The sequence below is a fragment of the Octodon degus genome, unplaced genomic scaffold (assembly GCF_000260255.1).
Source record: "Octodon degus isolate 3935 unplaced genomic scaffold, OctDeg1.0 scaffold00079, whole genome shotgun sequence".
NCBI lineage: Eukaryota > Metazoa > Chordata > Mammalia > Rodentia > Octodontidae > Octodon > Octodon degus.
Window position 1 is genome coordinate 8271085 of NW_004524655.1, and position 16221 is coordinate 8287305.

The 16221-nt window shown below is 50.3% G+C and overlaps 1 protein-coding gene across 3 annotated transcripts in view; it reads right to left on the reverse strand.

The window, feature by feature from the left end:
• The window catches only part of Wscd2 (WSC domain containing 2), a 117941-nt gene that overhangs the window by 52179 nt on the left and 49541 nt on the right, over positions 1-16221 (reverse strand). For all 3 annotated transcript variants that reach the window (XM_023721012.1, XM_004636286.2, XM_023721013.1), the window contains exon 2: positions 2768-3685. In XM_023721012.1, coding sequence (XP_023576780.1) covers positions 2768-3146 — 379 coding nt within the window. In that variant the 5' untranslated portion in view covers positions 3147-3685. The remainder of the gene's footprint in view (positions 1-2767; positions 3686-16221) is intronic.

Consider the following 16221-nt stretch of genomic DNA (forward strand, 5'->3'; position numbering starts at 1 on the left):
GAGAATCTAGCCAAGCATAGGCCATTACCATTCATTTAAGGGCCGTTTTAGGGAGCACAGAGGAGTAGCACATGATCAGAGCTGAAAAGGGGCTGGGACAATTTCCTGGAGGTGAGCACAGCTGAGACCAGAGCGAGAGTAGCACTAACTCTCTGCTGAGAAACTCAGCGGCAGGTACTCATTCATTCATTGATTCATCCAATCTTTCATCCATTAGGAAAGCCCATCTTTGCACTAGGCGCTGTCCCTGGTGCTGACGGGACATGGCTGTCCAGCACAAGATGGCAGCCCTGTCCCTCTGAAGCGGACAATGTTGAAGTAGAGGTATATAATCAACAGAGAAGCAGATGCAGACACAAGATGCTTGCATATGGTGATAAGGATGTGGCTAAAATACAGCTGAGGAGTGTGACATGACCAGGTCCTTTGAGTTAGGACACCCTGGGATGCACCTATGGAAAGTGAGAGTTAAAGACCCAGTGGAAGGGAAAGGGCAGGCATGCAAAGATCTGGGAGAAAAGCATCCCAGGTAGAAGGGGCTGCATGCACACAGCTCCACATAGAATGGACTTGGTGTGTTTAATGAACAACAAAAAGGCGAGCACAGTGAGGGGTGGGGGATGTTATGAGGTTGGAAAGGTGGCCACAGAGAGGAGTCTAAGCAAGATGAGGGGTGTATCTGTATCTGAGGTAGCCTGCTTGTGAAACTTTGAGGCTTTCAGAGGACCAGACAGAGATTGGAGTGGCCAGGGTGAGATGGAGCTTGGTGAGGGAGGAAACAGAAAGAGAAGCCATCATGGTTTCCTCACCACTGTGGCACCACACACTCTTCACCTGCACCCACAGGGTGAGCTCCTTCCTAGGTCACCCCACTCCATCTGAGAGCATCTCTAGAAACTCCATGCCAGGGTAGATGCTTTCATGACTGCTGTCTCATTAACCCTCTTGACTGGCTGAAAGGAGCAACCGTTGTCTCCATTTTATAGATTTCAAAACTGAGGCATGGAAAGTGAAGCCATTTGTTTGGGACACACAGCTGGGTGGAGTGGGATTGTAATAGCAATCCAAGTCCCCAGTGTGTTCTGTCTCTTTCATCTGCTCCTTCATCTCCACACAAACACTGGGGTCTTGCTGAGGAAGAAATCTAGGAAATTCCCAAGGGAGGAGAGGTGGGGTCTTCTGTACGGTTCCTGTGCCCAGCACAGGGTAAGATGGGGGGATGTACTCCTGGGAACAAATTCCTTCCATTAATGCCTTGGTGGGGAAGGGATCTTCTGTGAGTTGAATCATAGTGGAGCACACAAACTAGCAAAGTTTTCCTTCTGCCTTGATCAGGGGTTTACTCTCTCTTCCCATCTGGCCTGGGTTCAAGGATCTCATATGAATTGCAGGGGCTGTGGCTTCCTCCTCACCCAGCATGGGCAGGTGAAGCAGACTCAAGGATATGACCACAGAGAGCCAAGCGTTGCAGCCAGATGGGTCTGGCCTCCACTCCCACACTGCCTCTGACCAGCTGTGGAGTCAGGACCCAGGGTCTCCACTTACACAAGCTTCAATTTCTACCTCTGCTAACAGGGTACAGGAAGGTGGGTGCCTTGTTCAAGACCATGAAAGTCACAGAAAATTCATTTCTGACTGTGCAAGGCTGAAAAAAATGCAGTGAAATCTGCCCAGGGAAATGATGACCCCGACTGCCCCCGAGAATCATCACCAAGGGACCCAGTGTGGGGCATCAAGAGAGAGTTTGGCAGAGCCCAAGCCCTGCCACTTATTAGCCATGCAATTCAAGTGCCCCCACTTGCTCATCTGTACAAATGGGAATAGTTACAGTAATGCTTGGGATTGAGTAACAACTCAATACACACGAAAGGCTTACAACACTACTTGGGCTTGAAGAGCTCAGCAAACACAGGTTGTTTTTATTTTCATGTGTATTTAATATGGACTGATAAAAGCTTCCAGAGGTGGAAGTCAAGCTTTGAACCCTAACACACATAGGGTTCAAACTCAAACTTGTCTAATGGGAAGCTGCATGACCTTGTTCAGGCTACTTAATTTCTTTGAGTTTCACATTTCTCCCTGGTGGACAGGGATGACAACGAAATCTGCTACATATGTGTAGCTGTAACTCTATGACAGCTGGCTCCAAAAATGGCACATGTTTAAAATTTAATGTTGATTACAATAAAAGATACATTAGTCTTAGTTCCCCTCAAAATACTCCATCTTGCTCTGAACACACTCATCCCAACATTCTTGCCAGTTCTGGAGTTCCGGAAGTCCTCTTTTGTGAGGGGCTTTGGTTGTGGGGTTCTATATGCCTTGACGTTTTGATCAGATTCAAAATGTTTGCTTTTCCTGGTCATTGTGGCAATAGGGAAAAGCTTGAGTTATGGGGAGCCAGACTGGTAAGTAGGGTGGATGAGGATCCTATGCTTCTACCAGCCCGCCTTTCTGTTGGGTGACACTCGCAGCGACATTCGCTGAATGTGTGGTATCACACCTATGACAACAGTCAAGAAAGAAGACTTGCAGAACTGCTTCAGAAAGCAGTAAGAATGATGGGACAAGTGTTTCCAAAGACAGGGGGCATATTTTGAGGGAGGAGGGTTCATGGCAATGTGTCTTCTACTGTAATAATTTTAAGCATTCACCATATATTTTGATCAAACCAAAGTGCTACAAACTGTTCCTGCATCATCGCTGTCTCTCCCTCCACCCCCACCCCCATTCCTTCCGCCCTTATTGGTTGTCCTCTCCCTCTTACCTCGTTCCTCCTCCTTCTCCCGGACAACCCTCCCCTTGAGGGCGCGGTTCCAGGCCCCTCCGTAGTCGCCCAGCTTGGCTCTCTCGCTGGAGTCCTTGCCCTTGAAGGAGGGTCCATACCTGCGGGCAATGCTTGAGGCTTCAGCTACGTCGTGGAAGCCTCTGCCCAGGTGCAAGTCACCCAAGAAGGGCAGCTCGGCTCCCTCCGCTGGACCTCCCATGGCTGGGTTGGCCTGATTCTGGGAGACAGCAGGCTGACCCACAAAGCCTGAGTGCAGAAAGACGAGGCTGCCGGCAGTCAGGTAGAGGGCCAGGAAGGTAAAGAAGCGCACGGGTTTCCTGCGGAAGTACCGCTGGAACTTGAACCAGAGCTTGGCCATAGCGGGATCATTCCGGACTGGCTGGGCTGGCAGGGTAGAGAAGGGAGGCAGGAGGCTTGGTTGCCCAAGCTTCCCTTGAGGATGGAACTCTTGGAACTCCTCAGACTTATTCCCTCTGCACAGGGGAGCACTGGGGCCAGAGAAGGAGGGCAAGTCCAGAGCTTGGCTGAGAGAAAGGAGGACAGAACTCCTCGGCCTCCCAAATCAGCTCAGCAGCACAGTGACAGCCCAAGTCAAGGTGGGGGCAAGAGAAGGGACACATAACAGGTAGCTCCATCTTCCTACATCTCGTTCTTCACCTCAGAGAGGCCTCAAGGAACTAAAAAAATAGTCATTGAGGGGGGATCCAGGGGCTACCAGCCCAGGAGTCACTCCCTTCCCATTCTCAGCTCCTCAGGCCTGTCGGAGCAGGGTGAGTTCACTGAGGGCATTGACTCTGGCCTTGCCCACAGCTGGGGTGGAAGCTGCACATCTCCACCTTCTAGGAACAGAAGTCGATGGCCTCCATCTGGTCAAACATCAGGGTACAGGACTGCCACCTGCAAAATAGCACAGAAAAGGCATGAGGAGCTTCTTGCTGAGGCACAGGACATTTTTAAGGGGATCTTGAGCATCCTCAAGGGAAGAGTCAAAGGCTCAGAAAGGAGAGGCGGCTGCCAATGGCACAAATCAGTGCAGCAGCACAGTGACAGCCCAGGCTGAGCCTTCCAGAACACTGCCTTGCCTTTCATTCAGACTGGCATGGGTAGGGGAGCATGAACTCTCCTGGGTCCCAGTTTTGGTATAAACTTTATCTCAGCCAAGAACAGGTCCCTCTGGGCTGGTGGTTTATAGCTGGTATCCATGGTAATTTGTTCCAGAACCTTCCATGAGTACCTAAACCCCCAGAGGCCCCCTGATATAAACTGGTACAGTGTTTTCATAGAACTTAAAAGCATCCTTCCATATACTTTAACTCACCTGTAGACTGTATATAATGTCAAATACATTGTCATTGCTCTGTAAATAGTCGTTGTGTGCATTGTTTTAATGATAAGAAAAAGTGTATACGCTCACAGCAGATATAATGTTCTCTGAGCATTTTCGATCTATAGCTGGTTGCATCTGATAGATGCAGACTACAGCTATGAGGAGCTGGATGGATGCACATTGCTCCACATTTCCTACATATTTTCAAATATATACCAATTTCCTTAAGTCCAAAGAAACAAATTCATGCATTTCTCTCCCAGAAAACATTTCCTGAGAACTGGAATATACCAGGTACTACCCTCATAACTGTTGAAGGCACTAGAAATCCAGCCATGGCATCAGAGACAACACACCTTTTTCCCGCAGGGCTCGTGGCCTACGGGCAGAAATCAAGTCCACAGACTCTTTCTTCCATCCGAGGAAGAAAAGAAAAAATGAAGGGAAGCAGGATGATTTAGCGATGCAGTCATCCATTCTGTATTGATTGAGCGCTTACTGTGTGCCCGGCTTTGTTTCACCCCCTCTCCTTGTATCATCCCATTCATTCCTCTCCTTGGTCCTATGGGAGATAACTGCGTCTGGATTCTACAGCTGAGGTCAGTGACGTTACAGAACTAGAAGAGTTGGAATTTGAAGCCAAAATTGTCTGAATCCCAAAGCATAGCTCTTGACCACTGCCTTTTGATTCTGCTTCCCCCCCCCCACATAGTCTGATCATCTCTTGGGGATTCAAAGGCAGGAAGCAATATCCCATTTCCTCTGTGTCCTGGTTTCCGCAAGTGGCTCTCCCCTTGTCAGGGTCTTTGCGGGAGGACAGTCTAAAGAACCTCTGATTCAGAAGCCTGAGTGCTTGGTACACATGAAGATTCCTGACCTTTCTGACCAGTGTTTCTGATTGAAACAGAAACCTACAGGCATCGCAAGGTGCCCTCAGCTGATGGTGATAAGCACAGAGGGGTAATAGCCACTGCTGTGTGAGTAAATGCTCAGGATCATGAGCTAGGAGAAAAATAGCATGTAAATTAGAAAACAGAGAAACACCACTGGGACTACTGCCAGCAGGGGGCACCATGACAATTATAGCCAATCCAGTGAGGCTCAAAGGTTGGTTGGCAGTGGATGACCAGAGTTGTGACAGCTCCTCCTAATTCATATAACACCCTGAGATTTTAACTGGTTTAGGGTGTGACATCCCATTTATTCAGAAACTATTACTGAGCACCAGTCACCTCACAGGCATTTGGAATAGGTAAGTGAACAAATCAGATAAAAATCCATGGTCTTGTGGCGTCAAACTATCCATCTGGCTACCCATCCACTCACTGTCTGTCATTCACCCATCAGTAAAACCTACACATCCATCCATCCACCCATCTACCCATGTTTGGTCATTCATCCACTCAACAGACCACTTACCTATTTACTCAATAAGTCATCTATCCACTAATACCCATGCACCCCTCTGAATTGTACAACCCATTCATCCATTCAACTCCCTACTAATCTGGCTATCCACCCATTCTTCCATGCACTCAGAAACATGCTGATTGTCTATTACGTGTGCTAGAGATACAGGAATAAACCATTCAGAATCTCCACTTTTAGAAAATTGAGGGTCAACCAAGGGAGAAAGCAATTTCAACAATAACTATATTACATAGGCCATGATAAAGCCCGTAGCAGAGATATGTGTGTGTGCATACGATATTGACTGTAATTAGTAATGTTTATTGAACATTTAACCCAGGCCAGGCATTGTTCTTTCTATATACATACATACTCTGAAATACTGCTCATAATGATGCTACAAGAAAGACTTGTATCTATCTTACACAGTTGCACAAATGAGTATCGGAGACATTACATCACTTGTTAAGAATGACATGGCTGTAAATGGCAGCTGGCTTGTGATTCAAGGATCACCCGACTTCAAATCCATGATGCCAACCACACCTCTATTCTGGGTCTCTTAAGAATGCTGACAAATACAGACAGACCCCCTGAAAAGAGCCTCTTCACTTAAGCTTTCAGACTTTGGCTGAAAATGTCAGAAGGTTTGTGAACTCTTGTGTGGGAAGCCCTGGAGGGTGGGAACCGAGGAAGGGAGGGTCTATACCTGCCTGGGGGGATCAAAGAGCTTCCCCAGGAGGTGTCTTCCACTTTAATGGTCTTGCAAAAGAAGCCAGAAGTCTGACAGGAAGAGGAAGATGTCTGTGAATGAAGGAGCAGCAGAAAGACAGTCTGAAGAGAAGGGGGAACACACACACGGGGGGGGGGGGCAGAGGCCAGATCATAAGGGGCCTTGGATACTGAGCTCAGGAGTCTGAACTGTTCCCACAGCAGGCATGGAGTCCACTGAAGCTCATGGCCACACCAACATGTGAGGAAGACCAGCCTCTTACCAGCTTGAAGGCTCCCTGGCAATGGGCTGTGCCCCATGGTATTCTGTGTGCATCGTACATATGCCAGCTGTTTGTGCAGCTGGGCCAGGAGGAGAGAAAGCCAAGAGCCCTCGTGAGGGACCATCTTGTCTATATTTAGGCTACAGCGTCGGCTGTGGAACAGACTAATCTGGGTTCAAATCCTGCCTCTTGCACTCAACAGTTGGGTGACTGGAGGAAAAAACTCTCTCCTCATCAACACTAACATGGCTGAAGCTAGGAGGCTGGACGGCAGAAAATACTTGAAGCTCACTGCCACCTCCAACCCCTCTCCAGCAATGTGAGAGCAGCCTTCTCATATTCGCCACAGAGCCATAATCCTTATGTCTCATTGCTAAGTGGCTCTGAGCCACCAGTGGCACATACATGGCAGTCCCTGGACACCCATGCATGTACCACCGGCAGTTCGAGCCAGTGGGAATGTGTTAAAAACCTTTCCCACATCATCCTGAGGGCTGCTGTGGAGACACAAAGCTGCAGCTGCGGGTCCCCTGTGGTGTCTTGCCTCTCGGCATATTTCTGGGTCTCATCCTTTTTTGTTGCTTCTTCCTTGTTCTTTCATATTTCAACACATCTTTCCTTTAAGTGGGTGCCAGACGGGCTTTATGAGGATACTGAGCTCATTAGCAGCTGGCAGGGAACAGAAAGAGGCCGGGACTTTGGTGGTGTGGGACAGGAAAGGAGCTGTGGTGAGAGGGACAGGCAAGAGGGGCTGTGTTCGCACGCACACAGAGCTCCGTTCCCTTCCCAGGAGGGAAGGTGCTGACCTGAGCCACCCACCCCCATCCTGTGAGTGCTAGGAGGAGGAGCGCCCTGGAATCTGAGTCCCACGTGGGTAAAAGGACATCTGCACTATTGTCCCTTCTTCTCAAGCACTGGTAGAGGAAATGAGTGGAACGAGAGGGACTGCCCACTGCAGAGGGGCAGGCAGAGTGGGGTCCACATCTGTGACCAGAGCTGCATGCTGCGTGCCAGCACACTCAGGCCTTGGAATGCTACAATTCTGGACTCAGTGGAAGCGGTAACTCGTGCTATTCAGAACTGAATGGTTCTAGGGTCCCTCCTGAGCCCTCAAGGGAACCCCCTGCCCCCATGTGCATCAGCCCCTCCTGTCTCTCCCTCTCCATCTCTGTCTCTCCAAGTGCCTATCTCTTTCTAGCTGCCATTGGTGAACACCTACCCCATGCTGGGTCCTGCACTTATGGGTCATAGAGCCATGCTCCTCCCCCCAGCGTGTGAGACAAGCTGGGTGGGTCTCCCCACTCCACAGGTGGGGTCGGCCTTCAGCAAGCCCTTTCCTTCTCTGCCTGATTGGCTGAGAACATTGAGGATTGTGACCACACCAGCACCCTCTTCCCCCACCTGATGGATGGGTTGCAGCTTTTCCTCCACAAAGTGAACCCAGCACAAAACATCCTGGGTGGGGACCAGACAATCTGCAGAGCTGGCATCGCCCTCACTGAGCGCGTCGTTACTCCTCATTTCCTGCGTGGCCCTCCCAGCTGCAGTGCCCCCTTCTGTGGACCGCGGGGATGACCTAGGGGAGTTAGCAGAGCATCTCACAGGGATCAGGCTGAGGGCTCCTTTGTGGGACAGCAGCCTTCATTACTGCGGTTTGTGTTTCCAACAGGAGTCTCAGAGTATCTAAGCACAGCCTATTTTTAGCACCAAAACAAACCTCTGGGGTTGAGCTGCCAAGAAAAAGATGGGCGGGTATAGCTGCCCTGTAGGGCAGGGAAGTGAGAGGCACAACCTGGCCTGTGTGTTCTCCCCAAGGGGTGAAAAGACTCAGGGGAAGGGAGGGCCAGGTCAGGATGGAAGCCGCCAAGCTTGCTGTGGGAGACAGAGGCAGGCTGGGCAAGCCTGGAAACCAGCTGACCCTCTGATCACCCAACATTGGCCAAGAAGTAGCTGCTGAGAAACCTGATTTGCAAAGCCTTCTCAAGGCTGGGTAGGAGGCCCCCTAGGAACTGGGGAACCCCAGGAAACAGCGAAGCCAATGCTAGAGGTGAAATCTGAGTCTTAGCCTGATCATAGAGGCATCTGAAATCACTCTGTTTGCTGAGCACTTACTATGTGCTGGGCAGTGTGCTAAGTACCTTACTACCATTGGGCTGTTTACTCCTCATCATAATCCTTCGGGGTGACTACTAACTTCTCTAAACCTCAGTTTCCCTTCTGGAACAAGGAAATAATAGCATTTATCACATAATGTTGATGTGAGAAATAAATGAGTCAATATATACAGTATCTTAATATCTATTAGGTGGAAGTGTTTCCTTTGTTATAATAATTTATTGAGAATCCATTTGGTCGAGCCTACCCAGTACCCCTTTTTCTGGCTTAAGGATCCACAGTTCCTTCATGGAACTTCTCCATCACTAACAGTCAGCTTGTGCGGCTTGGATGGATTGGATTCCCCCAGCAGTTGTTGCAAACATTTGTGGACCTCTCTACTAAAACATGTACGCAAGAATCAGTGTAGGGTGGACAGAGGCCTGGGAGGAAAAACACTATGTCTTCCTCGATGAGCATTTGCTGACCAGCTTAAGAATTATGAGCTTGTTTTCCAAAGTGGCTGCAGACACGGCTCCCAAGGCAGTCTGAGCACTCCTGTTGCTCCACATCCACGTCAGCACTCAGAGGTATCACTTTTTGCCAACCTAGCACAGGGGCTGTGCGTGCTCCACCCACAGGCTGGATTCCTGATGCTCCTGTCCATGTCCCTTTGCTCTGGGGCTTCTCCAGCACCTTGGATGCTCCTCGTATCTGCGTTCCAGGACCACTAGAGAAGCCTGAGCAGACAACCAAAGGAGCCAGTGTACAAACACCTCGTTTCTACGCTGAATTCTAACTCTGAGTTTCCCAGCAGGACTTAGCCTCAATCAGCCATTCAATGAGCATGACTCGGTAATGCACTCTGCACTGTATCTTTCCTGCCTGCCTGGTTTCCCTGCTCCAGGAATGACAGGAGTCAGCGTGTTCTCTATCTCCTGTTTCCCAGTGGAATTGATTACTTGGAATAGACCATGGCTTATAACATCTTTTCCTTCCCACTCTATGAATAAAATATTTCCATTTTTTTCTCTTCATGAAGAAGTAGTGCTAAAGATCAACATCCTGCATGAAGATTCCAGGAAGACAATGTAGGCTTTCTCAACAACGATGAGAGGCATACATAACAATGCCCATTTTACAGAAGGGGATGCTAAGGCTCCGAGGGATAAAGGACAAGCTAGCAAGAGGCAGAGCATGAACTCATGCACAAAACTGCCTGGGGCAACAGACCCAGACGCAATGCAGTGGCAGACACGGAGCAGATAAGCAGGACAGCCGGGTCCTCCCTTCACCACTGGGTCTCTCAGTTGCATTCCATCCCTCCTGAGTGTGAAGACATGGAGAGCACCCCTCATACGCATGTTCTGCAGGGAGCTGCCCCCCCCCTGCTTCCTCTAATCAAAATGCCTTTGTATCCCTCTTGCTTTGGGGCAAGTGAAAGAGTCAGTGAAATAGCTGGAGAAGAAATGCCGTTTAGTCAAGTGTGGGGCACACGCCTGTGATCTCAGCACTCGGGGAGGCTGAGGCCGGATGAGGTGTGTGAGCCCTGCCAGAGCAACTGAGACTCAGCAAGACCTGGTCTCAAACTAAAGGTGCAGAAGAGCTGGGGATGTGGCTGAATGTGAAGGCCCTGGATTCAGTCCTCAGCCCTGGGGTGGAGGTACAGGGGGACACATGCCATGAGAAATGGCCAATTTGTGGCTTTTACTCACGGTCTTTAAGGAACCCCAATTACACGAACCTACTCACTCTGAAGAAGACTTCTACACTCCACAGAGGTGGGCAGGCATTAGAACACATCCTTATGCTCTTTGGTGTGCTGTGGTTTAAAGGCCCTGCCACCACGTCGGCCAGGTAGTTTCCTCAGTCTCTACCATCCTGGGCTAACCCACAGGTCACTTCTGAACCTATAGACGGACTTCCTGTGATGAGCACCCAGGACTGCAGCGTCACCAGGTCTACACACAGAGGCACAGGCACACACGGAGACTGTCCCTGGGGCCCAAACACAGCACACACTGCCTCCGGCACACACTCGGCCACCCTGTACCCCTAGGCACAATCGAGGAGCTCCCACTTTCCTCTGCTCCCAGAAAAGGGACTCAGCTGCCGCCACCCTGAGCTCACAGCTTGTCATCCATGCCCATTTCCATTCGTCTTCCCCAAATCTCAAGAAAATAAATGGGAAGGCAAAGAACCATTAGCTTAATGGCCTTTAACACCCAGCCATCTGCCATGATGTAATTAAATAAAAAAATCAGAAGGAGCATATGGTGCCCATTATAAATAAATATTAAAATGTTGTTTCCCTGGATAATGGCTCCGATCCTCTTGTTCCACAGGCAAACTTTACAGCTGCTGTCACTTGTTGCAGGAGTACAGCTGAGCCCCAGCCATCAGAAAGGGGAGGCGACATGGGAAGGGTCAAGCCCAGGGCCAAGCATCCCTGCATCTGCCTCTGCCTCCGCTCCCTATAGTGGCGTGATCTTCAGCAAGTGGACTGTCAGTGACTCAGTTTCCTTGAGTGCAGAATAGGACCCATCCACTTCAATGAACTGGGAAGGTAGGGGGCTTAAATAGGCTACTGTTTAAAACACGTAGCTCCCTAATAACAGTGTGAATTGATATTTATTGAGCACCCGCTGTGTATGTGCCATTGTTTTCTATAACAATCTAATTCTTACAAGAATCTTATGAGAAAGAACCCATTTGTTGAAACTGGAGTTCAGAAAGATTAAGTCACCTGGGCATGGCCACATCTAACATGTGGTAGTACAGGGTTCTAGAGCTCATGACCAAGCCATCTTATTTCAGAGCTTTTATTCCTAAACATGTGCTAGGCCCAACACGTCCATCTCAATAGATGGTCACTTTCTGTTCCAACTTTGTACAAATAGAGAAAATATTTACCTTTTCTGTGACAAAACCATCGCCCACCCTCTGTGTCTGAAAAGGATGGAGATTCAGAGATTTGGCCTGGTGCCAGCGAGCACCCAACTCAGGCAGAAACGACACAGTTCGTGTGGGATTCTTCCTTGTAAAGCGAAGCTTCGGTGACCACACTGTGCCCCAGGAGCCTGGCACTGCTGGCAGAGCAAGGGTGGGCTCAGATCTCAGACTTGTCCCTCTGGAGTTGGGACTTGAGACATCGCTGTCTCTGCTGGGATAAAGACCTGCAGCCTCAGGAGGCACCACTGGATGCCCAAAAAGAGGATAAATATTAGGCCACAGTGACAAGAAAGGAGATGGATGAGCAGAGGACACACTCTGGGATGGGATCTGAGTGAGCAGTGGTCTCTCAACCTTGAAAAGCCAAGGCCCAGCCTTCCAGGGGTACAGGCAGCAGCACTGACTGGGAAGACACAAGTGCAGTTCTGTGTGTGTGTGTGTGTGTGTGTGTGTGTGTGTGTGTGTGTGTGTGTGTGAAACCGGGGATTGAACTCAGGCCCTTGTGCTTACCAGGGAAGCGCTTATTCTACTGAGCCATCTCCCCGGCCCCACGAGTGCAGTTCTTGCCACAAGGCTGGCCACACTTCAAGAGCTCAGTACAGCTCAGCTCTAGTTAGTCCTCCGAGAGCAACAGGAGTACAGAACCAAACACCCTCTTAGCACTTCAGCTGGCAACTATGCTCCTCCTTGGTTCTTATTTAATAGAATCAAAAGCTCAGGCACATCCAGACAGTGGAATATTCTTCAGCGCTAAAAAGTCATGAGCTATCAGGCCACGATAAGATGTGGAGGAAGCTTCGGTGAGTATGGCTAAGTTCAAAAAACGCTATGCTCTGTATAACTCCAACTCTATGACATTCTAGAGAAAGCAAAATGATAGAGATAGGAAAATGATCCGCAGCTGTCAAAGGGTTGATGGAAGGGGTGGGTAGAGCACAGAGGACACTGGGGACAACAAAAGTAGTCTGCATGACATGATAATAGTGGATATGACTCAAGCATGTCTAAACCCATAGAATGTACAATACCTGCTGTGAATGCGAAGGTGCACTGCAGACCCTGCGACAGTGAGGCACCAGAGTGGGCTCCTGGGTTGTGACATGCTGGCAACGGGGAAGACTGTGTGTGTGTGGAAGTAGGAGGCACATGGAGAATCCGGAGTCTCTGCACCTTGTGACCAACCGCGAACCTAAAACTGCTCTAAAAATACAGTGGTCTATTGAACCCTAGAAGTAGGATAACTACAAATGACAATTATTAGTTGTGCATTTCAAAATAGCAAGTGGAGAAAATTCTGAATGTTCTCCCAAAAAAAAGAATAAATGCTTTCGGTGAAAAATGTGCCAGTTACCCTGATCTGACCACTATACGTTGTGTGCACGCCCTGAATGTCATACCATAACCCATCGATACGTGCCAGGTTATGTCAGTTAAACATTTTGGCTAGTCTATCTTTTGTTTTTTAAAGGAACGATCAGGTCCTTGCAAAGACAGAGTCCGTGGTGTAAGGAATCAGTGACACATATTAGCAGCTCTGGGCTAGGGGAAAAGCTGAGGTGCAGGAAGGGATGGGGGGGCTGGAGGGACACAGGGGTGAACAAACAGGTCCCTTGTGTTCAGCTGATAGATGAAAGGGGCCTAGGCTGCAGGGCCCCCAGCCTGCCACCCTCCTTAGAGCCCAGGCAGCCGGCAGCTCTGTCTAGGCCCAGACGACTGTCTTTCTCACCAGGGGCTTGTAAAGAAAGGCCCTTGGTCCCTATCATTAAGCCATCTGGAGCCATCTCCTTCCTCCAGGGGCTGCTGTGGCACGGGTCAATTAGTCCACATTTGCATAGGCTTTCTTAATAGGCTGCTAATTGTCTTGGGGGGGATAATGGATGGCTCTGCTTTTGCTGGGCAGAATGTTTACTCAGGGGGCAGACCTATGGCGGGTGGCAGAGCGCTGGGGGCGGGGAGGCGGAGGGAGGGAAGGGAACAGGACTGTAGTCTGCTGGCAGTCAGGCTGTGAGGCGAAGCAAGCAAGTATGTCACAACCCTTTGCTTCTACCGTGTGTGTACATCTCAGAGTAAAACGCAGTTCTCACTGCGGGCCTAACCAGGAAATCTAAAAGACCTAGTGAGGGGGAATGGGAGCAGTGATTGGGGGGCAACTTGTGCCGCTCAGCTGAGTGGAAGGCCCACCTGCCAGCAAAACAAAAAGCAGAACTGGAGAGGCAGCAGGGAGCTGTTGGTTCTCCCGGAAGAGCTGGCCATGCTGGCTTTCCTGACACAAATGTGGCTGTTCTCATCACCAGAGGAGCTGGGGACCTTGTTGTCACCAAGAATGGCCATGTTTCACTTTGAGGGAGCTCTGATCCTTACTTTGAGCATTGCTTCCTGGCTCCAGAGGAGAAGATGGTGCACTGTTCAGTCTCCTGGAGGAGCTTGTCGTGCTGGCTTTCCTGATATGAACTCAGCTGCTATCACTGGGAGTACTCTGGTTCTTACTTTGAGGGTTGCTTTCCGGCTCCAGCACAGATCCCTCAGCCTGCTGGCACAGGTCCTTCATCCGGCTGCTGCGGACTTTGTAGCTCCCACCACTGACCTTGGGGCCTTCCCAGCACAGATCCTTGAAACAGGCCTGTGTGAGACAGTGGTGGGCTTGTGGCCTGCAGCTGGACTGGCTTGTGAGGGGACACTGTCATAGGCTCTAGGTCTCCATCCGGACTCATATAGGGATCCAGATGAGATCCAGGATCCAGGCCCTCTGCTGGACTCTGGGTCTTTAGTGTGTGGACAGATTTCTTGCAGTCTCTTTGTATATGACTCTGGGTGACTATCATAAAATAATCCTAGGAACCATGTGTCCTGTGTTGTTTCCCTTGCAAGCTCTGACTCCAACAGAAGCCGTGGGTCAGCCGTGGCAGTACCAGAGGGACCCTCTGAGCAGACTGGAGCTGAGGCCTGGAGATGAGGGAGGAGTGGGGCCAGCTGGGCCGGAACATCCCAGGCAGAGGGGACACTTGCAAAGACCAGGCTATGGGAAAAGAGGAGGCACCGTCCCCCAGGCGACGGATTCTGCTCAGGCATGTTCCTGAACCGGTGACTGGATGCCTTGTTCCTAAAGTCTCCCCCTCCCAAAGTCTAGGGAGGCCCCCACCCCACCCCAGCGGGATCTGATCCCATCACAGTGGTTCTGCAGCTGAGCTGGGGTGTGTACAGAGCTTGTTGACACCGAAGCTGAGAGCAGGCCATCATTCGGGTCATCGGCGCTGCGCAGGTGGCTCTAGAATTTCTTTCCAGGTGGGGTTTGGGTCACGTGGATCTCAAAGCCTAAAATATTTACTATCTGTCTCTCTGTGGAAAGTGCCTGTCTATCCTGCACCTTCATCTGCAGTGAGAACTGACGTGGAGACTAGGGGGTTATTAGGGCCTGGAGGACGGTCCCTTTGTCTGTTTCTTCAGGTCCAAGCCCACCTTCAGGCTGCTCAGCATCTTCCTTAGAGCAAGTTCCAAGGAGCTAGGACACTTGGAGATTGATCACAGGCAAGATGCCTTTCTCTTACAGAGGGGAAACTGAGGCCCAGGGAAACGCAAATGCAATAACCCCTGTCCTTGTGAAATGCCTGGCATGAGCCTTGAGCCGGCTAACATGTCAGTGAGTTTTAGCCATAGCTAAGGCCACTGTTACCACCATGCCATGAAGTCCTAGCGCACTCTAACAGTTCTTAGAAACCAGTCCATGTCCAAAGCATCACTGATGAGAATCCTGGGGCTCAGATAAGCTGATAGAATAACCCAGGGGCACATAGCCAGGCCAGAGCAAGCTGACTCAGGGTCTGCTGCCCTACAGATTTCTTCTCAGTGCCCACGCTGCTCTCTGCCACCCCTCACCGCTCTCAACCACACTTGCAAGGAAATCAGCACTTGCTGGCTTCGTGCTGACCAGGATGGACCAAACTCTAATTTAGGGATGGTGACAGCTTTTATTAGCAACTCTTCCCCAGAAAGGAATTTTCCACCAGGCATGTCCTCAGTGAGAACTGTTGTCCCCACCCCCAAGCCCAGTCTTCCAGTCCCTGTGTGCGTGTGTGTATGTGTGTGTGTACGTGCATGTGTGCCTGTGTATGCTACATGTCTTTGTGCAGTGAGAGGGTCTCTGTCCCCCTGAGTTCCACAGAGTCAAGGTCTTTGTCCTTGGGGAGTACCCCCCCCCAGCAAGACTGAGAAGCCAGCTCCCAACTCGTCAGTGCAGGAGGAAGGACTCACCAGTCTCCTGAGCAACTTCCTCCCTGGTAGATGGGGAAAGTGAGGCCCAAAAGGACAGGGGAAGGCCTCCTAGAGTGATGCAGTGTCTCCTCTCAGACCCAGGCCTCCTGTACCCCAGGCTTAAGCTGCACACACTCCCTGGGATGGGAGAAAAGCAGCTAAGTTATTACCGACCGTGCTCCTACTGTGTGCCAGACACCCCCCCCCTTCACACTATCTGGGCCTTCCCCAGACTCTGTGTGGCAGTGGCTTTGTTCTCACCTTACAGGTAAAGACTTCAGGGCTGGAGAGGTCAGCTGGCTTGCTGGCTTGAAGGCAGAGCTGGGGATTGGCAGAACGAGACCCAAACCCACACCTCTCAGATCCCTGAAACTTCTATGATAACCTCTGTTTTTGCCAGGCTCTCT